General features: G+C 54.9%; 1 protein-coding gene across 1 annotated transcript in view; it reads left to right on the forward strand.

The window, feature by feature from the left end:
* TTLL8 (tubulin tyrosine ligase like 8) overlaps nt 1–15,062 on the forward strand; it is a 58,511-nt gene that overhangs the window by 744 nt on the left and 42,705 nt on the right. The window contains exons 2-8 of the mRNA XM_070370145.1: nt 14–82; nt 3,613–3,704; nt 8,434–8,572; nt 9,142–9,215; nt 11,212–11,340; nt 12,506–12,620; nt 13,882–14,001. Of these exons, the coding sequence (XP_070226246.1) occupies nt 14–82; nt 3,613–3,704; nt 8,434–8,572; nt 9,142–9,215; nt 11,212–11,340; nt 12,506–12,620; nt 13,882–14,001 (738 nt within the window). The remainder of the gene's footprint in view (nt 1–13; nt 83–3,612; nt 3,705–8,433; nt 8,573–9,141; nt 9,216–11,211; nt 11,341–12,505; nt 12,621–13,881; nt 14,002–15,062) is intronic.

The following is a 15,062-nucleotide window of genomic DNA, read 5'->3' on the forward strand; positions in this document are numbered from 1 at the left end:
TACTCCTTTGCAGGGGCCCAGGTGCTGGAAGGGAGCAAGGACGAGGTGCCCGAGGCCAAGGTTGAAGCAGGGATGGAGCCAGGTGAAACGAACAGGCTGCCGTCGTTGGAAGGGGAGCGCAGAGCAGAATCTAGTCAGTATTGTCCTGCGCCCCTCGCCCTGGGTTTCCTGAAAGTGACTGTCAAGTTCAGTCTCTGGATGCTGCTATCTGTTCTATTGATCTATCTGCCTATCCTAACGTCAAACCACCTGCTTTAATTCCAGTAACCTGATAATAAGTCACTATTTCTCTGTTTTTTTTCTTCAAGATGTGTTCAGGGTTTCTTGGACTTTTGCATTTTTAGAATCAATTGTTAATTTACCCCTCCCCCAACACACACACACACACACACACACACACACACACACACACAGGAGTCCTGCTTATGATTCCACGAATATATAGATCAGCTGGGAAGAGAATTAATATCTTAGTATTCAGTGTCCTGATCATGAACATCATCTCTTTCAATCTTGTTGGCAAGGTTCCCACTTTTAGTTACAAGTATGTACCACCTTGGAGAAGGCAATGGCACCCCATTCCAGTACTCTTGCCTGGAGAATCCCAGGGACGGGGGGAGCCTGGTTGGCTGCAGTCTGTGGGGTCTCGAAGGGTCGGACACAACTGAAGCGACTTAGCAGCAGCAGCAGCATGTACCACCTTTGTTAGAGTCACTCCCAGATAGTCCATGCTTAACACTACTGTGGATGGCAGTTTTGAGTTCCATTTTCTATTTGTCTCTCAGTTCAGTTCAGTTCAGTTCAGTTGCTCAGTCGTGTCCGACTCTTTGCGACCCCATGAACCGCAGCACGCCAGGCCTCCCTGTCCATCACCAACTCAAACTCATGTCCATCGAGTCGGTGATGCCATCCAGCTATCTCATCCTCTGCCGTCCCCTTCTCCTCCTGCCCCCAATCCCTCCCAGCATCACAGTCTTTTCCAATGAGTCAACTCTTCGCGTGACGTAGCCAAAGTACTGGAGTTTCAGCTTTAGCATCATTCCTTCCAAAGAACACCCAGGGCTGATCTCCTTTAGAATGAACCGGTTGGATCTCCAAGGGACTCTCAAGAGTCTTCTCCAACACCACAGTTCAAAAGCATCAATTCTTCGGCGCTCACCTTTCTTCACAGTCCAACTCTCACATCCATACATGATCACTGGAAAAACCATAGCCTTGACTAGACAGACCTTTGTTGGCGAAGTAATGTCTCTGCTTATGAATATGCTGTCTAGGTTGGTCATAACTTTCCTTCCAAGAAGTAAGCGTCTTTTAATTTCATGGCTGCAATCACCATCTGCAGTGATTTTGGAGCCCATAAAATAAAGTCAGACACTGTTTCCACTGTTTCCCCATCTCTTTCCCATGAAGTGGTGGGTATACAAATACAGTTGAGTTCATTTTCCTGCCTTGGTGGTTGGTGACCTTGGTAAATATACTCACTAACTCTGACAGTCAACTGTGTTACACACACAGCCATCACCTGCAGACCTTCTCAGTCTTTATGCCTCTTAGTTCCTTTTCTTGCACTATTGCATGGGCTAGCACTTTGAGTATAATGTTGAGTAGATGTGATATAGTGGACATCTTTTTTGTTTCTGAACTCCAGAGGAAATTGTTCAGTGTTTCACCATGAAGTATGATGTTGCTATAAGTTTTTTTAAAAACAAAACAAAACAAAAAGGCATGATTTACTTTTCCACATTTCTTTAGCTGTCAAATTTCCTTTGGCAAATTTATTCAAAATACTAGTTTTCATTTTAGAACTGAATTTATATTTATATAACAGAAGTCCTAAATGGATCCAGGTTCACTAGGATACCTTCCTCTAAGCCCCATTGGTTAATATTTTCCCTTTAAAGTGTACAAGTAGTATGTTTTAAGTTGTCATTCACAAAAATTATGAATTAAACACCCATAAATTCTTGCTGCTATAAGTTTGAAAGGAAGTTCCCTTTTATTCCTGGTTTACTGAGAGTTTTAAAATGAACAGTTATTACATTTAATCATGTTTTCTTCTGCATATTTTTATTTACTGTATCAATGGATTATGTTATGGATTTTTAAATATTAGCAACCTTTGTATTCTTAGAACTCTAATCATAATTTTGTTTGTACTCTAATGCTTTGATGGGCCATATTTTCATTACCGTACAATTCTCATCATTTCCACTTGATTTCTCCTTTGAGCCATGCTTTATTTTTAAAGTGTGCTACTTAATTTTTTGGGCTTCATAATCACTGCAGATGGTGACTGCAGCCATGAAACTAGAAGACGCTTGCTCCTTGCAAGAAAAGCTATAACTAACATAGACAGCATATTAAAAAGCAGAGACATTACTTTGCCGACAAAGGTCCATCTAGTCAAAGCTATAGTTTTTCCAGTAGTCATGTATGGATGTCAGAGTTGGACTATAAGGAAAGCTCGAGATCTGAAGAATTGATGGTTTTGAACTGTGGTGTTGGAGAAGGCCCTTGAGAGTCCCTTGGACTGCAAGGAGATACAACCAGTTCATCCTAAAGGAAATCAGTCCTAAATATTCATTGGAAGGACTGATGCTGAAGCTGAAACTCCAATACTTTGGTCACCTGATGCGAAGAGCCGACTCATTAGAAGAGACCCTGATGCTGGGAAAGATTGAAGGCAGGAGGAGAAGGGGACGACAGAGGATGAGATGGTTGGATGGCATCACCAACTCAATGGATGTGAGTTTGAGTAAACTCCAGGAGGTGGTGATGGACAGGGAGGCCTGGAGTGATGCGGTCCGTGATGGGGTCGCAGAGTCAGACATGACTGAGCGACTGAACTGAACTGAACTGAGTTTTTGAACGTTTAGAAAAATTTCTAGTTACCATTTTGTTATTAATTTCTAGTTTCCTTCAGTGGTAAAGAGTTTAATCTGTATCATTTTGATCCACTGAAGTTGCAGAGGCCCTATGGCCCAGTATGTGATCAGTGTTGGAAGAGATGTGTGAAGAGACAATGTGTTCTTAGCCGTGGATTTGATTTCTGGGTGTCACTTAGGGCTGATCGATTCAAATCTGGTATATTTTAATGATTCTTTGTTTATGCTTTCCTTTTCTGAGCGTGCGCTGAGTCACTTCAGTCCTGTCTGACTCTTTGCATCTCTATGGACTGTAGCTCACCAGGCTCCTCTGTCCATGGGATCCTCCAGGCAAGAATGCTGGAGTGGGTTGCCACGCCTTCCTCCAGGAGACCTTCCCGACCCAGGGCTTGAACTCATGTCTCACGTCTCCTGCATTGGCAAGCGGGTTTTTTACCACTAGCGCCACCTGGGCAGCCCTTCCTTTACTGAGACAAATGGTTCACTGAAGTATCTCAATATGAATTTGAATTTTCTATGTCTTTTTTTAAAAATATCTGTCCACTTGTGTTTTTATATATTTGAAGCTATACTATTAAGTATACACACATTTGGAATTTTATGAAATGTCTCTGAGGGCTGACTGAGTGCCATGGGGGGCTGGACACAGGGGTTAGACTGGTATCTCCTGAGTCTGAATGTAACTAGTTTGGTCTTGCCTCTGCCTTCATCTGTTTTTCTTTTGCAGGATTAAAACGGGGAGTTTCCCAAGACTTGGTTTCTTCCCCCAAATTAGACAGATTCAAAATAGCAAAACAACTCACGGACAAGGCAATCAAGGTAAATGCTCTCTGGGGCTCAGTGGGGACGGGTTCTTTTTAAGAACGGAATTCATTTTGGAGTTTGTAGAGCGAGTCCGTGGCCTGTGGCGTGCCCTGAAGCTGAGGCGTGCCCCCAGTCCTGGCCCCAGCCTGAGGCTTGTGCCAGAGTTACTTTACATTACACCCTTCCTTTTGAACTAAGTGATGCTTTTGAAGTGCGAAAGTGCAGACACATGCACGGTGAAAATCTCTCCTGCAACCACGTGGCCACATAGCTCATGTGCTGCAGCTATGGACACACGTCTCAGACAAGGGACAGACTCCTAGTGACGCACAAAACCCTCCCACCCTCGGCCCAGGCCCCCGAGTGATGTGGTGAGGACACTTGTGTGTGAGGAGTTCTGGGGCTCATATGGGGCCCCTGGAACACCCACCCACGTCCCCAAGGGAGAGGCCCACCTTTCGCCAGAATGGGAGCATTGGCGGGGGGGAATAGTGAACTCCGGGAGATGGTGATGGACAGGGAGGCCTGGTGTGCTGCGATTCATGGGGTCGCAAAGAGTCGGACACGACTGAGCGACTAAACTGAACTGAAGGAAGGGCAAGCATTCTTCAGATGGTTCCACAGCTTCCACTCTGAGAACGTGATTCTCGTCCTTCTCGTGCGGTCACCTTGCTCAGGCCAGGACGGTGGGGAAGCACGAGAAATCCAATGCACAGTGACGTGTGGAAATGCACTCAGCCGTGACGTCCTCCTGGGGCACACCTGCGAGTGCGTGGGTCCGACACGCGCAGCTTGGGCTGCGCTGGGCTGGATGCACCTGGACAGAAGCACAGCCAGGAGACACACGTAGTCCGCGGCGACCCACGCAGCTGCAGCAGAGCGCGGCCGCCCTCTTGGAAGCCGCCTCTTGCCCTAGTTATTCCCAAATCCTGGCGACCACGGATGAACCTTTGTGCTTCCTGTCACTATCCTTTCTGGGGTTTCCTATATATAGAATTAACCTTTAGGTTTAGCTGCAGATTTTCTTTTGATGCCTTAAAACACATAAACATTTAGGGCTACAAATGTCCCTCAGAGTGCTGCTTTACTTGCGTTTCAGTAGATTTCATTCTGTATTTTTGATGAGATACGGTTTAAAGTATTTAACAATTTGTACTATTTTCATTGATAGTGGGTTACTTTAAAGTATAGTTCTTAATTTCTAGACTGGTAGATTATTAAAATCCTAAAAGATGATGCTGTTAAAGTGCTGTATTCATTGCATCCGCAAATTTGGAAAACTCAGCAGTGGCCACAGGACTGGAAAAGGTCAGTTTTCATTCCAGTCCCAAAGAAGGGCAATGCCGAAGAATGCTCAAACTACTGCACAGTTGCACTCATTTCACATGCCAGCAAGGTTATGCTCAAAATCCTTCCAACTAGGCTTCAGCAATATGTGAACTGAGAACTTCCAGATGTACAAGCTGGGTTTAGAAAAGGTAGAGGAACCAGAGATCAAATTTCCAACATTTGCTGGATCATACAGAAAGCAAGGAAATTCCAGAAAAACATTCACTTATGCTTCATTGATTATGCTAAGCCTCTGACTGTGTGAATCACAGCAAACTATGAAAAATTCTTAAAGAGAAGGGAATACCAGACCACCTTACCTGCTTCCTGAGAAACCTGTATGCAGGTCAAGATGCAGAAGTTAGAACTGGACATGAAACAATGGACTGGTTCAAAATTGGGAAGGAGGACATCAAGGCTGTGTGTTGTCACCCTGCTTACTTAACTTACATGCAGAGAGCATCATGAAGAATGCCTGACTGGATGAATCAAAGCTGGAATCAAGACTGCTGGGAGAAATATCAATAGCCTCAGATACGCAGATGACACCACCCTTATGGCAGAAAGTGAAGAGCCTCTTTATGAAAGTGAAAGAGGAGAGTGAAAAAGTTGCTTAAACGTCAACATTCAGAAAGCGAAGATCATGGCATCCAGTTCCATCACTTCATGGCAAATAGATGGGGAAACAATGGAAATAGTGATAAACTTTATTTTGGGGGGCTCCAAAGTCACTGCAGATGGTGACTGCAGCCACGAAATGAAAAGACACTTGCTCCTTGGAAGGAAAGCTCTGACTAACCTAGACAGCATATTAAAAAGCAGAGGCATTACTTTGCCGACAAAGGCCCATATAGTCAAAGCTACAGTTTTTCCAGTAGTCGTGTACAAGTGTGAGAGTCGGACCATAAAGAAGGCTGAGTGCCAAAGAACTGATGCTTTTGAAGACTTGGACAGCACGGAGATCAAACCAGTCAATCCTAAAGGAAATCAACCCTGAATAGTTGTTGGAAGGACTGATGCTGAAGATGAAACTCCAATACTTTGGCCACCTGATGTGAAGAACTGACTCATTGGAAAAGACCCTGATGCTGAACGATTGAAGGCAAAAGGAGAAGGGGACAACAGAAGATGAGATGATTAGATAACATGACCGACTCAATGGACATGAATTTGAGCACGCTCTGGGAGATAGTGGAGGACAGAGGAGCCTGGTGTGCTGCAGTCCTTGGGGTCGCAAAGAGTTGGACATGGCTAAGCATCGACTGGACAACAGTAAAGAAGGTTGTTTCTGGTTATTTTGTTACTGATTTCTGGTTTGATTAACTGTGGTTGAGAATGTAATTGGTATATTTCTGTTGAAATGTATTCAGACCTGTTTTCTGCCTAGCATTTTGTTAATTTATATAGATGTTGATGTAGAGTGCTCTATTCACAGTCATCAGGGAAGAGGTTTTCAGTTGAGTTCTTCAAGTCCTCTGGACTTGAGGGTTTTGTTTTTGCTTTCTGTCTCTGTGTTCTTTAATTTCCTGAGAGAAGCATGTTAAATTTCCGAGTGTAATTGTGGATTTGTCTACTTGTGTTTCTCCCAAATTTTGCTGTGTATAATTTATAGCTCTGTTAGTGGGTGCAGACAAATGTGTTATGACAAGCTGAATGTTTGCTTCGCATCCTACGATGCTTTCCTTTACTTTAGTGATGCATATTTGTCGCAAAGGTTACTCTGTTTCACACTTGGATCATTTTATTCTCTACCTATCTGTAGGCTTGTGCTTTTGATTTTCTCTTGTGAATAGCATAGACTGAGATGAGAAAAAGATGTGGTCTTTCTGGAGCATTTTGTGTATTTGTCCATAATTAAAGTGCTGGCATATTCCCGTGGGGTTTCATTCATTTGGTGCCTGCTCATTTTTCCTCTCCGTTCATGCGTCCTTGTGGACTGATTCCCCTCTTGTGTTAGAAGCCTTGCACTCCCTGTTCTCCTTTTGCGGTTCCCTTCTGTTTTGTACTGTTGGCTTGTTACAGTTAGTCCAGTTTTCTGAAGTCATTCAGTCTGACCCTAGCTCAGCAGAGAGCCTGGGGTGTGGGCAGGGGTTTTGCTGGCGCTGTGGGCGCCGACACTGCTGCCGTCGTCACCCCACCCCTCCTTACCACGGCCCCTGTCGTGGTGCGCAGCCCTCGCCCTGCGGCCGGGCAGGCCAGGCTCCGGACCCGTGTTCTGAGCAGAAGGAGCCCCGTGGTCCCCCGAGGGGGTGCTGGAACTGGGCTGCCAGCGTCTGGCCACAAGCCCGCACGTCCTCGGCAGGTGGTCCTGGTCCTCCTGCCCGTGCTGTGTGACGGACCACCGCGGCCTTAGCTGCTTAGACACACCCGCGTGCTCTCTCCCGGCTCCTGTGGGCCAGGGTCCAGGCCGGGCCCTCTGCTCAGCGTCTGTCAAGGCACCGAGCTGGCGGGCCGCATCTGGAGGCCCACAGCGGGAGGAACCCCCTCGGAACTCTCTCAGCTGGTCGGCAGGATTGATTTCCCTGAGACTGTAGAATGTGTGGCACCTTCAGAGCCAGCAGTGGGGAGAGGCCGTCCCTGCTGGTCTCCATTTCTGACCCTCTTTTCAGGGGCACCCCTGATTAGGCCAGGCCCACCCAGGGTCACCTGCCTTTCAAATTCAGAGTCTAATTAGGGACCCTGTGAGTCTGAGCCGCTGCCCCCTCCTGCCCTGTCCTGCTCTCACAAGCTCGTGAGGCCCGAGGCTCAGTGCTGCCCATGCCCTGGTCCCCGCCGCTGCCCACGGGATGTGTCCAGGTGGGTCCTCAGCAGCTGGGCCTCGGGCCCCAGCGTGACCATCCCTCTCCTCGCTCAACTGTCCGCCAGGAAGCGAAGGGTTGTCTGCCACTGCCCTCTGCCTGGCGCAGGCAGCTGGCTCATCCCCACAGTAGTGGGCAGGGTCCCCCGTCCCTGGCTCTGGCCCTGGGTGGGGGCGCCGCCCCTCTGGCCCCTCCCGGGCATCTGAGTGCTCCCCTACCCCTCCTCAAACCTCAAGCACCTCCCCATCCCCAAATGTGCAGGCCGGTCACCTTTGTACAGGAAAGAAAGCCATAGCGCACAGGTCCTGGGCCCTCCCCGAGGCCCGCCTTTCAGACCTCAACCTGCCCTGAGCTGAGGTCTGAGCTTCCAGAAGCCCCAGGGTCCTGGCTGTGCCTCCTCTGGGTGAGTGTGAGCGAGGCCTGTGCGTGCAAGGCCCCCACACCCAGGGCCTTGGACACAGAGCAGAGGTGGGCCTGCCTGGGGGCTGCCTGATTCTCAGAGCAGATGGAGCATCTTCCCGCCGGGACCGGCCCTCATCCTGACTGCAGACTCCTCTTAGAGAGACAGGGTTAACTCGTTTTCCATTCCTTAATTTCAAACACACTTGCAATTTGAGGAAAAGAAGATCTTCTCCATCTGCGGACACTACCCAGTGATCCGGTCCACCCTGCGGAGGAAGGGCTGGGTGGAAAAGAAGTTCCACTTCCTGACCAGTCTCGTGCCGAGCGTCGACGGCGACGGGGAAGGGGTGCTGGGTAGAGTATCGGCATGTGTGTTCTGCATGAAATGTGTGTGTCTGTCACGGAGACCCAGAGTGGGTTCCATGCGGGCCCTGCGCTGTGGCCCTCCCCAGCGGAGGGGCTGGCCTCTCGGCCCCCAGCCCAGGCGTCCAGGCGTCGACGAGCTCTTTCAAACCCTGGTTCTGGTTACTTCCAGGTGTATCCACATCCAGGCCTCGTGCCTGGACGTTGTCCACCGTCCGTCAGCAGCCTGGCCCTGGAAGTCCCTCTTCTGGGCCCAGCTCCCTCCTGGCCCCTGCTTGGCCCCCTGCCACGCTTGCTCCACCTGGTCCTCCCTGACCGGAGCCAGGCCTGCGCCCCCTCCCCACAGAGCCTGCACCCTCTTGGCTCCAGGGTCTCCACTCGGCCTACACGCAGTTCATGGCACAGGTCCGTTCAGTGGACGCTCGGGGGGACACCACGGCCCAAGCCTGACTTAACCCTGCTCCTCATGGGACCCGTGGGGGCACTGCTCTGCCCCGGGCCCAGCGGTGGGCCTGGCTGTGGGCGGTGCCTCGCTAATTTCCTGTATGTTGTGTTTGCAGAAAACAAACATGCTGAAGGCAAAGAGAATCAAGATGTGGCTTTGGAGAAAGCAGACGACATCCACGACGTGATGGTAGGTCCCCGTGGGCTCGTGGGGAGCCTCGGCCAGACGTTCACCCTCATCCAGCTTTGAGGACGTGCCTGTGTGCGTGTGCCCTGTGCGCCACGTGGGCCTCCCCGTGTGCCCACGTCTGTGTGTCCATGTGGGCCTCCCCGTGTGCCCGTGTCTGTGCGTCCACGTGGGCCTCCCCGTGTGCCCACATCTGTGTCCACGTGGGCCTCCCCGTCTGCCCATGTCTGTCCATGTGGGCCTCCCCGTGTGCCCGTGTCTGTGCGTCCACGTAGGCCTCCCTGTGTGCCCACGTCTGTGTGTCCACGTGGGCCTCCCCGTGTGCCCATGTCTGTCCACGTGGGCCTCCCCGTGTGCCCACGTCTGTGTGTCCACGTGGGCCTCCCCGTGTGCCCGTGTCTGTGCGTCCACGTGGGCCTCCCCGTGTGCCCGTGTCTGTGTGTCCACGTGGGCCTCCCCGTGTGCCCATGTCTGTGCTCCCGTGTGAGCAGACAGGCTGAGCCTGCCATCTGTGGTGACCCTGAGGGTCGGGGCTCAGGGTCGGGGCTGCACAGCCCCCGGCAGCGATGGCGGACGTGCAGTCTGCCGCATCTAGGACTGTGCTCCCAGGCCGCGATGCTGGCTGGGCGGCAGGTCAGCCGTCATGGGCTGGGCAGAGCTGGCGGTGGCCAGGGAGGCAGTTGCGTGGGGTTGTGGGAGGCTGCTGGCTGGTAACGGAGGGTCGCTGAGACTCAAGGGGAGAAAAGAAACTTAAAACCAGGCCAGAAAGCGTGCACTGTGAGGAGAATGGGATGCATCCACCATACTGACATGCAGGGCTGCTGGCCCCCAGAAAACCCTGTGAACAGAACAAAGACCAGTCACTCGGGGAGAAGTTTGCAGGGCGTGTGACTGCCCAGATCTGCTCAGAGTACGTGAAGCGCCCGCCCACCAGAAGAGATGTTGATCGAATGGAAAACGGGCAAGGGCCTGACAGGCCGGTGGGCGCATCATGCCTATTCCTGGCGCGGATCCCTTTCTGCGAAAGTCGACCGCGAGGCTGGGGAGGTGCTGTGGGTCAGGGGTGTGGGGAGCCTGGGGGGCAGGAGCTTTAGCTCTGGACCGGAGGCTGGGCCTCCCCTTGGGCGCCTGAGTGGCCCCCATGCTCTCTATACATCCGTCTGCGGCTTCATCACGCCCTGTAACAGATGAGACTTACTGGGGAAGTGGCTGCAGGAGCTGCCACATCACTCTGAGAGCAGGAGGAAGGACCAAGAGCTTGAGCCCGAGTCCAGGGACCCGGGTCAGGTGAGCTTTGGAAGTGGCGCTGGCAGCCTGGCACCAGTAGGGGCCCCCAGCCCACCCCCGGCAGCAGCACTGTGTGATGGTATGCGGGAGGAGCCGTCCTGCCGGAACACGGGGCTCAAGATGGGCTGACCCGAGCCACAGGCATCAGGTGGTTCTGACATGCTGTCTGCAGACGTGACCCAAAGGGTCTTCTCCAAGGTGTTCGGGTCATGTCCGGGGGCAGGATCATGGAGAATCTTTTCCCTTCCTCATATCTCTTTGGTTAGAATTTTTGACCAAGCAGAAGAGCGCAGACACCAAGGACTCCCAGTCTTGCTTCAGCCGCGGTCCTGGGCCCTTGCACTCTGATGGCTCGGGGCAGCAGAGGAGCCCGCGTCCTGGCGGCCGGGGAGGGGGCTCCCGGGGCTGCAGCCAGGGTGTCCTGGAGAGAGCACCTGTGGGGCGGGCAGTGTAGACCCCGCTTGCTGCCCCTGCCGCCCAGAGTCCGAGCCCCCCGTCCCCTCACATGGGAAGCCCTGTGTGGTCACAGCGGCTCCACATGGGCCGGCAGGAGGCCCTCAAGGAACGTGCGAGGCTGCTGTCAGGACTGGAGCTGCATGGAAACCACACGCGCTTCTCAACCTAAACCCCGAGCCCTTCGCCCTGGGCCTGCCCCACCCTCAGAGACATGAGCCTCGGATGCTGGGTACTGATAAAGGTTTCTTCTTGCCAGTCCAGGTTGGTAAAAAATGAAACGCCCTACTTCCTCTGGACAATCAAACGGGATGTCATCGACTATCACAGCCTGAGCTGCGACCAGATGCTGAACCACTACGGGAAGACGGCGTCCTTCACCACTAAGGTGAGTGCGGGACTTGGGCAGGCTCAGGGCAGGGCGGTCGCGCCCTGCCTCCTGAAATGCCAGCGCCTCCAGAGCTGGACAGCCCCATGGGGCACCGGTCACCGCGGGGCTCCTCCCCAGGACTGGAAGCTCCTGGCCTAGCCAGAGGCCGCCTGGCATCAGTGTCCAGAGATGCTTGGCACTATTCCCCGCAAACCTCCCCAGAGCCTCTGCGTCCCCCACCGTGTCCCTGGGTAGGCCCAAGGTCACAGAATCACTCTCCTCTAGGCTGCAGGGCAAACCCCAGACAGGGCCAGTGACTGCTGCCCCAGCAGCCTGGCCTGGGCCCAGGGCCCTGGAGCGGCTCTGGGTCGGTGGGGCGCCACCCTCACCTGCGCTGTGACTTCCAGCTGTTGGGGGCACTGCCACCCACTTCTCACCCTCACCCACTTTCAGCCATCAGCCACCCCACGCAGCCATTCCCCATGTACCCTGAAGGCTGAGGCTGGGGTGGGGCCAGCCGGGACAGACAGGCCTGCACGTGCCCCTCAGCAGCAGGAGGGCCTCAACAGTCAGAGATGACACGGGGGATGGGACGAGGCTCCTGGCTGCCCGCGGAGCTCCCCCAAGGCGTCCTCACCAGGCCTCAAGCCACTGGTGTGCTTCTGGGCTGGGGGCCGCCTGCAGGGGCACAGTGGGCCCAGGCTCCCTGCAGAGATCCCAGGCAGTGATGGCCTCATGGCTCTGGGGTGGGGGCCAGTTTCCCTAGACGGGCTGCTGGGCTGGGCCTGCCTGACCACGAGTGTGGCATCAGGCGGGCACAGTGTTGGGGGGCATGCTGTAGACCGGGGCGCTCCCTTGTCTGCCCTCCCGGCTGGAGGCCGAGCATGCAGGGGCGGGGGTGGATGCAGCACCCTCTGCACTGGGCACTCCCAGACGGCCCTGTCCACCCTCGGGCCTGCGCAGCCGCCGCTGACGACAGGGTGAGCCGAGGCCCTGGCCGGCTCGCCGGGTAACCTGGGTGTTGGGCCAGTTGGCTGGGGGGCGGAGGGGCCGGGGGTCAGGGAGGGTCTGCTCCCCAAGGTGCCCACTGAAGCCGGTGCCACCCGGCCAGGCCCACGGGCTCTCAGACTGGCCGAGAGGGCCTGGCGCAGCCTGTGGGCCTGACGTGCCGCTGTCTCCGGAGATCGGGCTGTGTGTGAGCATGCGGAGCCTGCCGTGGTACGTCCAGGCCAACCCCGACACCTTCTTCCCGCGCTGCTACAGCCTCTGCACGGAGAGCGAGAAGCAAGAGTTCCTGGGTGAGTGGGGCCGGGAGACCTGGGGCCTCTCTGTGGCCTGGCCCCCAGCCCACAGGACAGGCCTCAGGGCTGGAGGTGGGGCGGGCCCGGTTCCATCTCAACCCTCAGGTCTGTCTCTGGGCTGGGGACAAAGGCTGCTTCCTTTGGACCTGCCCAGGGGCACGGGAGATAGAAGGACAGGACGGGGCAGGCAGGGGGTCGCGTGGGGGTGCCCATGTCTCCTGAGCACCCATCTGGAGGCCGTGGAGATGCGGCCGCTGTCCAGCACACACTGCCCTGCGCCTAGCCCCCAGGCCAGCCCCCAGGAGTGAGTGGCCGGATGCAGGCCAGGCAGGGTCAGTGGGGGACCGTGGGTGGGGCCTTGTGAGAGGGGGTGTGGGCGGAGACCCAGGAGGGGCGCAAGGGCGGCAGGCGGGGAGCTCCTAGCCGGGAGCAGGCAGCGTGCCCGCGGGCCTTGGGCTCAGGGCTGTCCATGCATCAGGACGGGAAGGGGGCGAGGGGCGCTCTGCTTCTGGGTGTCTCCAGGGTGGCCAGAGCTGCTGAGGGGGGCCTCCCCTGAGGTGTGGAAGGAGCGGGTTTGCTTGAGAAACTGTGGGGATATCTTACAGACCTCCGTGTGGTCTGTGCTCAGAAGCAGAGGTTTTGTGGCAACCTCATAAGGAGCGCTGTTGGAGGCGTTAGAGTCTGGAGTCGGGGTGGGGAATAGCCGCTGCGGCCTCTGAATGGTGACAGGCGTCCAGAGCCAGCCCCAGGCCCAAGCCTGAGTTTGGGGGACCCTGATTGAGTGCTGCAGGACCCCCGGCCACCCGCACTTAGAGCTGTGGACCCAGCTTCCAGGGAGGCCCCTCTTGTGAGGGGGAGAGTGCAGCTGCTGTCCGCAGAGGGCGCTCCTGGAAGGATCTGTCTGTGCAGGGTTGAGGACGCTGGGCAGGCAGAGGTGGTGAGGGTGCCCCCGGACCACGGCCCGGGTGGTACAGGACAGCGGCAGCGGTACCGGTTCTGCCTCTGGGCCCATGGGCAGGCGGATGCGTGGCCGCGGGGGAGGTCCCAGCTGTGAGAGTCCACTCTGCAGAGGCTGGAGGATGAGGTGGGGACGGACCGTGTGGGCGAGGGGGCAGTGGGGAGCGCTTGGCCCCCCAGAGGGCCACGAGGCAGGAGCAAGACTCCGCACCCCGGGCAGGACGTCGGGGCTGAGCGTGGCTGGCGCGCCGAGGGCCCGTCCCCGCGCAGGCAGAGGGGGCGAGGCCTTGTGTCCTTGCAGACGACTTCCGGCAGACGGTGGCCTCCAGCATCCTGAAGTGGGTGGTCAGCCAGCAGAGCAGCAGGAGCAAGCCGCGGAGCAGGCGCGAAGAGGCCCGCGACGGCGGCGCGAGCAGGAAAGGTGTGCGGGCGGGCGGGCCGGCGGGGCCGTGGGCGGGGCTCCCGGGACGCGGCGGCGGCGCTGCCCCGCCCCCAGTCTCCTCCCGCAGAACCCGACGGGAATGGCACTCCTGGGTCTTGTCAGAGGTGTGACCCACTGTGGGATTAGGCCTACAAAACTCAAATTTAAGTCTTTTTTGGTTGTTATTCACTTGAATAGAACAGTTTGAGGTTCACAGCAAAACGGGAGCAGAAGGTCCAGGGATATCCCATGTACTCTCTGCCCCTGCCTCCCCCACTATCAACATCCCCCCAGACGGTACATTCGTTGTAACTGATGAACCCACACTGACACGTCATCATCAGAGTCCACAGTCTACGCCAGGGCTTCCTCCTGGTTTGGACAAATGTACTGTCACACGTATCCACCAACATAGTATTGTACTGAGGAATTCACTGCCCTAAAAATCTGCTCAGTGGTAAAGAATCTGCCTGCCAACACAGGAGACATGGGTTCCATGCCTGGGTGAGGAAGATCCCCTGGAGAAGGAAATGGTAACCCACTCCAGTATTCTTGCCTGGGAAAGCCCTTGGACAGAGGCCTGGTGCGCGACAGTGCACGGGGTTGCAAGGACTCAGACGCGACTGGGCAACTAAGCAGCAATAAAGTCCTCCGCGGTCAGCCTGGTCATTCCTTCTCGCCCCTGACACCTGATTCCCACGGTCAGCCTGCTCATTCCTGCCTCATCCCTGACACCTGATTCCCATGGTCAGCCTGCTCATTCCTTCTCACCCCTGACACCTGATTCCCGCGGTCAGCCTGCTCATTCCTTCTCACCCCTGACACCTGATTCCCATGGTCAGCCTGCTCATTCCTTCTCACCCCTGACACCTGATTCCCGCGGTCAGCCTGCTCATTCCTTCTCACCCCTGACACCTGACTTATTGTCGCCACAGCTCTGCATTTTCCACAATGCCACAGAGCTGGAATCATAAACTACATGCGATTCAGTCCTCTCTCCTTACTGACGTGCGTTTAAGGTTCCTCCGTGTCTTTTCATGACCCAGGAGCGCATTTCTCTT

The sequence above is a fragment of the Bos mutus genome, chromosome 5 (assembly GCF_027580195.1).
Source record: "Bos mutus isolate GX-2022 chromosome 5, NWIPB_WYAK_1.1, whole genome shotgun sequence".
Lineage (NCBI taxonomy): Eukaryota > Metazoa > Chordata > Mammalia > Artiodactyla > Bovidae > Bos > Bos mutus.